The following is a 12,184-nucleotide window of genomic DNA, read 5'->3' on the forward strand; positions in this document are numbered from 1 at the left end:
TCAGATGAAAACAAGCAAATCCATTGAACTGATATCCCCCGCCAATATGCTTCTGGACACAAAAGTGTTATATTTGACACAAAAAAAGCATTTTTTTAAGATACAAAGGGCCACATGTCCGTTATTAGCAGATGGTGTACAATGCCATTTGGCGTGCATCATCCTCTTACCCATATATATACTCATACCAAGTTTCAATGAAATCCGCAAAAGCACTTCCAAGATATGACTCCGGACACAAAAGTGCCAGACGGACGGAAGGACGGACAACACCAAAACAATATCCCTCCGCCTATGGTGGGGGATAACAACTTGAATTAGAGAGCGGACACTTAATACTGACCGACAAGCTCACTCATATATACCCCCCTAAACTTCGTTTGTGGGGGTATAACAAACAACTAGAAATACGGAGTAGGTTAAGTGATTAAACTTTTTATAAACTTAAGATCAAAATTTTAGTTGGAGAAATTGAGCTGAAACATCAAAGAATACAGAAAAGTTATAAATCAGGAATGATTACCCCAAATGGCCTTCCTAATTTTAAGTAACAGACAGTCAACCCAAAATTATTATTAGCAATAGTGAGCATTTCCGCAACATTAATCGCAATATTATCCAAATCTGCAAAGTTATGCAATATCCAATCTGCACAGTTATGCAAATCCGCAAAGTTCCGCAATGTAAAGCAATTCCGCGATATGCAAATCCGAAAAGTGACTTACTATCCAGATAAAAGCCAAATATGAGCTGGGAGTTACCAATATATCTGAGCAAAACCCATCTCAACAACAAAACCCCCCACAATATTTACTCTTTTTTTTGCATTTGTTTTGCATTTGTTGTGTTTCAAGTAATTTTTTAAACATATCTGAAATGAACAAAAGAGTGCCGTCGTCAAAAAGATTTTACCATAAATTATATATTTTTTTGCATAAGATTAGACAGTCTCAAAGTATTCATTTCCTATCTTTTACCTATAAGATGTTATTATATGAAAAATATGAAAATACAAATACCGGTAACTTAATAAAAACAACAACAAAAAAGTCCATAAATCAAACAAAGTTTGCTTTCACAACTTCCATTGACCAAAAGCCCACACTAACAGCTTTTGCAAACATATCATTTAAGGCATTAGTAATTCAGATACCCAAAATAGATTCAGATTTCAACTGCATAACATTGCAAAGTTGCATTAATCCCATTTGTACCAACCACAGACACTGTGCCCCAACTGCACATGTCTGTATGTTTCACAAAAGACAAAATGACATAGAGCCATAGTTCAGTTAGAACTAGTCGCAGGCAAATTTCTTTTCTACACGATCATTTTCACATTACGGTCATTTAATTGTGAGACTTTGAGCAAGATCAAAACAGCAGATAAAGAAGAGTTGAAAACACAAAATTGTGGGACTATTAATGCTTATGTGGGAAAACAAATTAACATAATTCAGCCCAAACTTGTTGCAGATAAAACTCCTGTGTTTACCATCATCTACACATTGAGGGTAATCAGTTGTGAAATTTTGAGCAAGGTTCAACAGTTACTTAAAGAGGAATTGAAAACACAAAATTTTGGGACTATTTATTCTTAAAAGGAAAAACAGACAAAGGGCTGTAATTCTGCTAAAACTGGTTGCAGCCATGGTTCTTTTCTTGTGATCAACTACACATTTAGGAAATTCAAAAGTGAAATTTGAGAAAGATCCTCTCAGTAGTTCAAACGAAGTCGAAAACACATTTTTTTTACTTAACAATACTAAAATGGAGAAACAAAAAAAGGGCCATTATCCTGCAAAAATTTCTTTTTTAGTGATCTCTGCACCTTCAAGTCATTCACATGTGAAATTGACCCAGTAGTTGAATAGGAGCTTTGGTGCATAATTGCTGACGTACAGAAGTACATATGGACAAGTGCAATTCCTAATGGCTACCTTTTGATGGGAATACAAAAACTGTCATATTCAATCATAATTATAATTCTCACCTTTACCAAAGTCCTTCAGCACTGGACTGTTTGTGACCAATGGCGACGTCATCACTGTCTGTATGACCTCCAAGGAGATGCCAGTCTTTTCACATATAAACATGCAGGGGAGGCAACCAGCAAAGATTTCAAGGTCAATATCACCATGATAGTGACTCAGCAATCTGATTGCTTGTTTGGCACACACCTCCCTACCAGAGAAATCAGATTGTTAAGTCGGATCATTCCTGTAATTGCATTAACCCTTTACCACATAGATACATATTTTGACTTGTTTGTAGTCCCATAGAATATTAAATTAAATTAAAGACCTTTTTTACTAAATTCAAGTTTTAAAGGCATCATTTATAACCCTTAGATACTGATGAGCAGCAAACAGAATAAAACCTGAACAGACTGTGAGTGACTCGCTGGCTGTTCTGGTTTTATGCTGTTTGCAAATAGCCATTTTCATTTTGCTTCTGAGAGGGAAAGCGTTAAGTACTCCATTCAGAATACAATCAACTCAATACATGAATGCAAGTTTTGGAGAAAGAAACTACTAAATTTGGTCAACAGACTTCCTTAACCGCAGCCATGGAAATTCAAAACTTGTCGTTATGGAAGTTCTACTATATGATGTATAAGCCCAGTTTATGTGGGAAAAAACTCAGTCCACCCATAAATCATAAGCAGATTGCAAATAAGATAATGGTAAATATTTACCTGCTAGTCTATCTTTAGTAAAGTAAAACAATAATTAAATATTATTACAGCTAAGCAAGGTTTATTTCACTACACTCACCATTTTTTGGTTACAACTCCTTTCATGACAATGCTCTGAAGCAGACCCAGGGTTGTCTTCCCATCAATGATTATCTCCCATAGCTCCTGTACCAAAAATTATTCGATGTGACATCTGAATTTATGACACTAAGAATGTATTCAGATTTTTTAACGAATTTTAAAGAGAGACCAAAACGTAGTCTGACACTATATTATTTGCTGTTATTTTATAATAACAGTTTTAAGAGTCCCATAATATTTTGATATTTTAGGAAGCTTTATGCATCATAAAAAGTGTAGTTAACCATCATATTTAACATGTATTCTGTTCCTTTAAAAAAAATTGCCACCAGTGGGCAAAGCAATTTTTCCTTGTACTAACTTGAAAGTCAAATTCAAATTGAAGCTGAAAAATTATATAATTATTTTATACATTAAAATTGTTTTCACTTTAAACCACTTGTCTTCAGGTAATTTTCACATTTATCAATGCACTCAGTCTAGCATTCCTTGAACTCTGCCGCTACCAACAGAGTCAGGTACAAAGTTGTGAGTTTCACCTGTCCCACTGCCAGCACCGCAGACACCACCTCCGGATCCTCATCTCCCAGTCTCAGCAGCAGGCAATCCTTCAGGAAACCCACGTCATCCAACTGAAAGTAAGGCTTCAAGCTTGATTTGTATGTTTATGACAGATGAAAGCCACAGTCCAGGAAAACAGATTAAAACAAGAGCTGTGTTTGTCAGAAACACAATGCCCCATATTGCACCGCTTTGAAATACAATTTCAATATATCATTTGGCAGGTTTACAAATTATCTCCCTTTTAAAGCTTATTACTTCCCTTGGATTGTATGTGTTTACTTTTGACCTTGAAGGATGACCTTGACCTTTCACCACTCACAATGTGCAGCTTCATGAGATACACATGCATGCCAAATATCAAGTTGCTATTTTCAATTTAAAAAACGTTATGACCAAAGTTTAACGTAGGTTAAAGTTTTGGTTAAAATTTTGGGACACACACAATGAATGAATGAATGACAGACTGACAGACAGACAGGCCAAAAACAATATACCCCCGATCTTTTGATCCGGGGGCATAAAAACACACTGTTTTTTTCTTGTTTTTTTCTAAGTGCTCTTTTTTTCTAAGTGTTCCGATGAAAAAAATTACTGCAGTTTCAGTCCATACTGAAAGGTAACTTTAAGGCTTATGTTTGATTCTGATCTTCTCAATCTCTCAAGATTTTTTTTTTGACTAAGTAGGGGTTCTTCCTAGGGAACTTACTCAAGTGTGTCTACAGAAGACTAAAGATTTAAGACACCATCGCACACAGACAAATTGGCATCAACTACACACACAATATCACCCACTATACCTCTGCCCTGCTTGCTATCAAAGTGGTTACGGCCTTCTCCCTCACAGAGGCAAGTCGGTGGTTGAGAGACAACACGAGGCTCGTCTCGGAGTCTGTCACCAGCTGGTGGGGCACAGAGAGCACGTACAGGTTCAGGAACTCCTGGACCAGTTCCCGGTCATGCTGCGTCTCCGACTCAGAAAGTCGCCGCGACACAGCCCGGTCAACCGCAGCGGAATGCCTGTGTTTGGAATAGGAATAGGTTTGGAATTTCTTTTCAGTGTTAAATGCGAGACCCCTAACTGTGAACAACATATCAATTGTCTTTGACGATAGAAAAAGGTAGTGTATTAACACCCGCGCAAACTGCCAGAAAAAATAAATAGACACTACCCCTCTCCTGATACCCTCCAGCATGCCAATAATAATTTTGTTAATAATAATGATTGCAGCTGTTATGCAAACAATGACACAAAAGTTGTCTACACTGAACCAAAAATATGACTGCACATATACCTTGTTTTAAGTTTCATTGCATTAAAAAAAAATAATTCAATATTCAAATGAAATATGAATTTTGGATTCGAATATTTGGACTATTTTCCAAAATCCGTTCCCATTCCTTAAAACAAACTCAAGAAACCTATTATAGTTTATTGGAAAAAATTGCAACTTTTTGGGAAAATTTTGGTGAGCTTTTTGGGCAAAAATGTTACTGTTTGCCATTGGGAAACAGCCTGTAAGAGGCTGTAATTTTAGGTAAAAACAAGCAAATTCGTTGAATTGATATCCCACGCCAACATGCTTCTGGACACAAAAGTGTTATATTTGACACTCAAAAAAGCATTTTTTCAAGATACAAAGGGCCGTAACTCCGTTATTAACAGATGGTGTACAATGCCATTTGGCGTGCATCATCCTCTTATCCATATATATACTCATACCAAGTTTCAATGAAATCCGCCAAAGCACTTTGAAGATATGGCTCCAGACACAAAAGTGCCGGACTGACGGACGGAAAGACGGACGGATGGACGGACAATGCCAAAACAATATCCCTCCGCCTATGGCGGGGGATAATAATCACTGGACCCTTAACATAAGTGTTAGGTTATAATTAAATACTTGTAGTAGAAAGATTGATATGGAGATGTTGCACATTTACATTAACCAAAAACATACAAAAAGGGGGCATTATTCTGCTTAATTGCAGGTAAGAGTTTTGGGACTTGATCAGTGACCTCACACAATAACTCCAAACACATGTGTGAGTTTTCAATTGAATACATGCAATAGAAACATGGAATATTATGCAGACACCAAAGCCAACATTTGGGTGAGTAGTGTACCCAGTAGCTTTGACAATTCAGAGAGAAATTAAGCCAAAATGAAGGAAGGTGAGTACATCAATGTTCACTTGTAGTGTTACAGCCAGGTGAACCCCCACCCCCATCAAAGGTGTAATACAAATACTAAAGAATGCTACATACTTTCCTTCTAGCTGTCGGACAATGCCTTGCAGGCTGTCTTTGATCCTGTCATCAACGTCCTCCTCCAGATACTTGTTGCCATGATGAATATACACCGATAGGAACCGACTGTAAATATATACGGAGAGGAACTGACTGCATATATATACAGAGAGGAACTGACTGCAAATATGCACAGAGAGGAACTGACTGCAACTATACATGAAGAGGAAATGACTGACAATATACACAAAGAGAGACTGCAAATATCAACAGAAAGAAAATGACTGCAAATATACACAGAGAGTGACTGCAAATATACACAGAGAGGATCTGACAGCAAATAAACACAGAGAGAAACTGACTGCAAATATGGACAGAGAGGAACTGACTGCAAATATACACAGAGAGTAACTGAATGCAAATATACACCGAGAGAATCTGACAGCAAATATACACAGAGAGGATCTGACAGCAAATATACACAAAGAGGAACTGACTGCAAATATACACAGAGAGAAACTGACTGCAAATATACACAGAGAGGATCTGACAGCAAATATACACAGAGAGCAACTGACTGCAAATATACACATAGAGTAACTGACTGCAAATATACACAGTGAGTAACTGACTGCAAATATACCCAGAGAGGAACTGACTGCAAATATACACAGAGAGCAACTGACTGCAAATATACACAGAGAGCAACTGACTGCAAATATACACAGAGAGGAACTGACTGCAAATATACACAGAGAGGCATTGACTGCAAATATACACAGAGAGGATCTGACTGCAAATATACACAGAGAGGAACTGTCTGCAAATATACACAGAGAGGAACTGACTGCAAATATACACAGAGAGGCATTGACTGCAAATATACACAGAGAGTGACTGCAAATATACACAGAGAGGATCTGACAGCAAATAAACACAGAGAGAAACTGACTGCAAATATGGACAGAGAGGAACTGACTGCAAATATACACAGAGAGTAACTGAATGCAAATATACACCGAGAGAATCTGACAGCAAATATACACAGAGAGGATCTGACAGCAAATATACACAAAGAGGAACTGACTGCAAATATACACAGAGAGAAACTGACTGCAAATATACACAGAGAGGATCTGACAGCAAATATACACAGAGAGCAACTGACTGCAAATATACACATAGAGTAACTGACTGCAAATATACACAGTGAGTAACTGACTGCAAATATACCCAGAGAGGAACTGACTGCAAATATACACAGAGAGCAACTGACTGCAAATATACACAGAGAGCAACTGACTGCAAATATACACAGAGAGGAACTGACTGCAAATATACACAGAGAGGATCTGACTGCAAATATACACAGAGAGGATCTGACTGCAAATATACACAGAGAGGAACTGTCTGCAAATATACACAGAGAGGAACTGACTGCAAATATACACAGAGAGGAAATGACTGCAAATATAGACAGAGAAGAACTGACAGCAAATATACACAGAGAGGAACTGTCAGCAAATATACACAGAGGAACTGTCTGCAAATATACACAGAGAGGAACTGACTGCAAATATACACAGAGAGGAAATGACTGCAAATATACACAGAGAGGAACTGACTGCAACTATACATGAAGAGGAAATGACTGCCAATATACACAGAGAGAGACTGCAAATATCAACAGAAAGAAAATGACTGCAAATATACACAGAGAGTGACTGCAAATATACACAGAGAGGATCTGACAGCAAATAAACACAGAGAGAAACTGACTGCAAATATGGACAGAGAGGAACTGACTGCAAATACACACAGAGAGTAACTGAATGCAAATATACACCGAGAGAATCTGACAGCAAATATACACAGAGAGGATCTGACAGCAAATATACACAAAGAGGAACTGACTGCAAATATACACAGAGAGAAACTGACTGCAAATATACACAGAGAGGATCTGACAGCAAATATACACAGAGAGCAACTGACTGCAAATATACACATAGAGTAACTGACTGCAAATATACACAGAGAGTAACTGACTGCAAATATACCCAGAGAGGAACTGACTGCAAATATACACAGAGAGCAACTGACTGCAAATATACACAGAGAGCAACTGACTGCAAATATACACAGAGAGGAACTGACTGCAAATATACACAGAGAGGCATTGACTGCAAATATACACAGAGAGGATCTGACTGCAAATATACACAGAGAGGAACTGACTGCAAATATACACAGAGAGGATCTGACTGCAAATATACACAGAGAGGATCTGACTGTTAATATAGACAGAGAGGAACTGACTGCAAATATACACAGAGAGGATCTGACTGCAAATATACACAGAGAGGAACTGACTGCAAATATACACAGAGAGGATCTGACTGCAAAAATACACAGAGAGGAACTGACTGCAAATATACACAGAGAGGAACTGACTGCAAATATACACAGAGAGGATCTGACTGTTAATATAGACAGAGAGGAACTGACAGCAAATATACACAGAGAGGAACTGACAGCAAATATACACAGAGGAACTGTCTGCAAATATACACAGAGAGGAACTGACTGCAAATATACACAGAGAGGAAATGACTGCAAATATACACTGAGAGGAACTGACTGCAAATATACACAGAGTGGAACTGACTGTAAATATACACAGAGAGGAACTGACAGCAAATATACACAGAGTGGAACTGACTGCAAATATACACAGAGAGGATCTGACTGCAAATATACACAGAGTGGAACTGACTGTAAATATACACAGAGAGGAACTGACAGCAAATATACACAGAGAGGAACTGACTGCAAATATACACAAAGAGGAACTGACTGCAAATATACACAGAGTGGAACTGACAGCAAATATACACAGAGAGGAACTGACAGCAAATATACACAGAGAGGAACTGACAGCAAATATACACAGAGAGGAACTTACAGCAAATATACACAGAGAGGATCTGACTGCAAATATACACAGAGTGGAACTGACTGTAAATATACACAGAGAGGAACTGACAGCAAATATACACAGAGAGGAACTGACTGCAAATATACACAGAGAGGAACTGACTGCAAATATACACAGAGTGGAACTGACAGCAAATATACACAGAGAGGAACTGACAGCAAATATACACAGATAGGAAATGACTGCAAATATATACAGAGAGGAACTGACTGCAAACTCAACAGTGGACATATTCTACTTGTTGCCATGACATATATATACCAACAGGTTTTTTTGTCTTCCCTTACCAGAATTATTTCCCCTAAAAATACAATTTCCCCTCCAAGAATATCATTTTTCACCAAAACATATCTTTTTTTAGTATTTATTTAAGCTTTAAATAGAATATTGTTAATTTTGATTGCTTAATTATCCATCGTAATACTAGCTGATTTGCGGTGTTCGCGGAGCGTCTACGGAGTTGGATTAGAATGTCCAGTGTGCAGTTCCTGTTAATTTTTGCAAAGTCATGCAGAACATTTCGCACTTTATCGCTGTAAATGTATATACTCGATTGTACTTCCTTGCTGTATTATATATTATGCTCTCCATGAATGGAGGAAAATAAAAGTCTATCTATCTATCTCTTTGTTTCAATGAAATTGTTTCAATGAACTTGTACGCAATTTGAACAATAAACGAAAACCGGTCTGCACCAGAACATGAGCCATCGCTTGACCTTACTGTAATTGAAGCGCACGTGGTAGCTGGCCAATCAACATTGAGTTCGCTCACACAGAGTCTAATATTGGGTCATTCATGCGCAGACACTGTTTACATGGAATACACAGTTTATATTGTCGTCTGCCAACAATATAGCGGCCGATGGCAATCGTCGATTTTAAAGATAAACAAATGAAAAAGAAGCGTAACAATAAATAAATAATTTCTAAGCTGATCATTTATACACCTTTCTACCGACTATAGATCTGAATTAAAGGATGATAATTAAATAATTAGTTCTATGTCGATGATGTAACACGTAACACCTTTTTCAGTTTCTGCCGATTATCGTTTGAAATTAAAAGGTGATAATTAAGTTGTTTTTTACCCACAAACTATGCTATTGTAAAGCAATATGTCAATAAAATTGTATATTAATTACGTATTTGCTAGGTAACTGGTTTTCATTGTCTGCAGTCAAATGATATGCACATTTTATTTCATTTGCAAAACGCACACAATTTTTTGTACGGTCGTTTTCGGATACATTATTTTTCGTCGATTATAATTTATTTTTGAAGTTCTTTATAGAACAAATAGAATGACGAATACACATGCGGTGATACGGACGATGTGGTTTATAATATTTCGAATTGTATTCACTTGAAATTTCGATTGGAAATACTATTTAAAAAAAACAATTAATAAGGGCTCTGGGTGAGGTGGGGGGCTTTGCCCTATATTTCTTATGGGTTCCTACGGCTGCTATTCCAAGACCCCCGGCCTAATTTTCAGGATTTAAAATTTGGGACAATCGGCACCACTGTTAAATGAACATGTATAAAAATAACTTATGTTTGCACTTTGACAAGTACCATAATCATTATTTCTATATTGAAAACTGTATGTTGTATTATGATATGTGATATGCCCTTGTTGTCATTAAAAGAAAAATAAACCAGTTGATAGTATACATGTATATATAATATAGACATTGATTAAAACTGTTTTTATTTTTTCCCCAAATATGTCTCTTTCGCACTCTATTTTCCCCTTTTACCAAGCGTCCAGCATCTTTCCCTTTTTCTAAAAAAAACCCTGCAATGGAACTGACAACAGTGGACGAAATCTACTTGTTACCATGATGAATATAGAGGAACTGACTGCAAATACAACTAGAGCTTTGTCACAGACGTGACGAATACCTCCACATGCCGCATTGACACAGAATATTTTGCATGTTGTCTTCACAAAAAAACAGAGCACACCATGCTCAATGTTTAAAACGCACTAAGTGACCCCGTGACCTGGGTTTTGAACCTGCATGGCCCATGTACGAACTTGACCTACACATCATCTAGATACAACTTCTGACCAAGTGTGATGAAGATCGGATGAAAACTACTTGAATTAGAGAGCGACAGACAAACCGACCGACCGACCAACCGACAGACAAACAAGCTCACTCATATATACCGCCCTAAACTTCGTTTAGTGGGGGTATAACAAAGAACACTTTTTTTGCTGCCATGATGAATATATACCTTGAAGAAGTCTCTTGAAATGCAACAGAGGACACATTGTGTACATACCAGGACATAATGACCTTTTAAATATACTGCAAAGTATTTGGGTACTGTGATGATCTATTTAGCAATGTGGTTCCAACATCAAATGTAATCACAATTTTTACTTTCAGATTGAAGAATAACAACACAAGCGTACACGTCCACCAACAATTGTGATGCATTATGGGACTAAGCGTACAGTAAAATTGTGACATCAAGGTCTGTGTACACAATAACAGAGGAAAGAGGTATTATTTTCTACCTGTTTCATGACGTACATATACAGAGATACAGAGTGGAACTGATTGTTTATACAAGAATAGGCACATTGCAGAATTTCATTTTAAATAAAAAAATTCATACATGTCATACATTTTTTAAACATTAATTAAAAACATTTTTGGTCAATGAATACAACTTCTAAATCAGCAGCAACTTTTACATTAAAGTTGCACAAATCTCCTTTTGCATGATCTCTGAGCTGTGCAAATGTTTGCGTGCGAAACTTTCCATACATTCTCAATATTTTCTAATTACTTGCAGTGCCTTCCCGAAGAATTTTTTCAGGCGCCCCGGGTGTGGGATAGGGAGGGGTGTCCCCTCCCGACGTTGATCAAAAAAAAATTTAACATGTCAATTCACGTTCTATGGTGCGTTATAACTCAAAGAAAAACAGCGTCAAAAGACGTCATTTGGTGCGCTATGCCTCTTCAAAAAAATCCCCCAGTCATTTAAAAATATATATTTTTTATATTGTTTAATTGTTTTAAAACTTTTCCGCACAGATAGTAAAATCCCGACTCGAACGATTCCCCAATACATCCGTTTCAACCCGACTCTATTACTGTATACTTACTATTTTTCAAGTGTCTATTTATTACCCGATAATCCCGTTTATTCCGTTTTTATCAATCTCTTTCTGGTAAATATTTACGATAAAAGCTTTCAGTTATTTCTTTAACAAAAACCTTGCCATTTTTTAAGTGACTATTTATAGATTTGATGAAATATTGCCTCTGAATATGCGTCAATCCCCTGACCTGTTGTGTGCTTGTTAAAACGCTAAATACACGCCATTTGTATGCAATAGACGCGACGTTGTACATGCTGCCTAATTTTCGCGCTCTTTTTGATTGAGAAAAAGATTCGACACAAAATAAATTTGCACTGCTAATTTGAAGCAAAAATATTTAACGTTGCGGTTACATTTACATTCGGAAGTGTGTTTCGGATTAAAAACGCGTTACCATCGACTTACGGGAATGGGTTTCGGATTACAAACTTAATTATTCCCATTTGAGATTTCAACAAATATTAACCGTTGC

General features: G+C 37.0%; 1 protein-coding gene across 2 annotated transcripts in view; it reads right to left on the reverse strand.

Annotated features, from left to right (window-relative positions):
* Positions 1-12,184, reverse strand: part of LOC127862220 (HEAT repeat-containing protein 1-like) — a 96,365-nt gene that overhangs the window by 74,857 nt on the left and 9,324 nt on the right. For both annotated transcript variants that reach the window (XM_052401244.1, XM_052401246.1), the window contains exons 8-12: positions 5,610-5,717; positions 4,141-4,360; positions 3,319-3,411; positions 2,778-2,863; positions 1,994-2,184 (exon numbers count right to left, since the gene is read on the reverse strand). In XM_052401244.1, coding sequence (XP_052257204.1) covers positions 1,994-2,184; positions 2,778-2,863; positions 3,319-3,411; positions 4,141-4,360; positions 5,610-5,717 — 698 coding nt within the window. The remainder of the gene's footprint in view (positions 1-1,993; positions 2,185-2,777; positions 2,864-3,318; positions 3,412-4,140; positions 4,361-5,609; positions 5,718-12,184) is intronic.

The sequence above is a fragment of the Dreissena polymorpha genome, chromosome 16 (assembly GCF_020536995.1).
Source record: "Dreissena polymorpha isolate Duluth1 chromosome 16, UMN_Dpol_1.0, whole genome shotgun sequence".
Lineage (NCBI taxonomy): Eukaryota > Metazoa > Mollusca > Bivalvia > Myida > Dreissenidae > Dreissena > Dreissena polymorpha.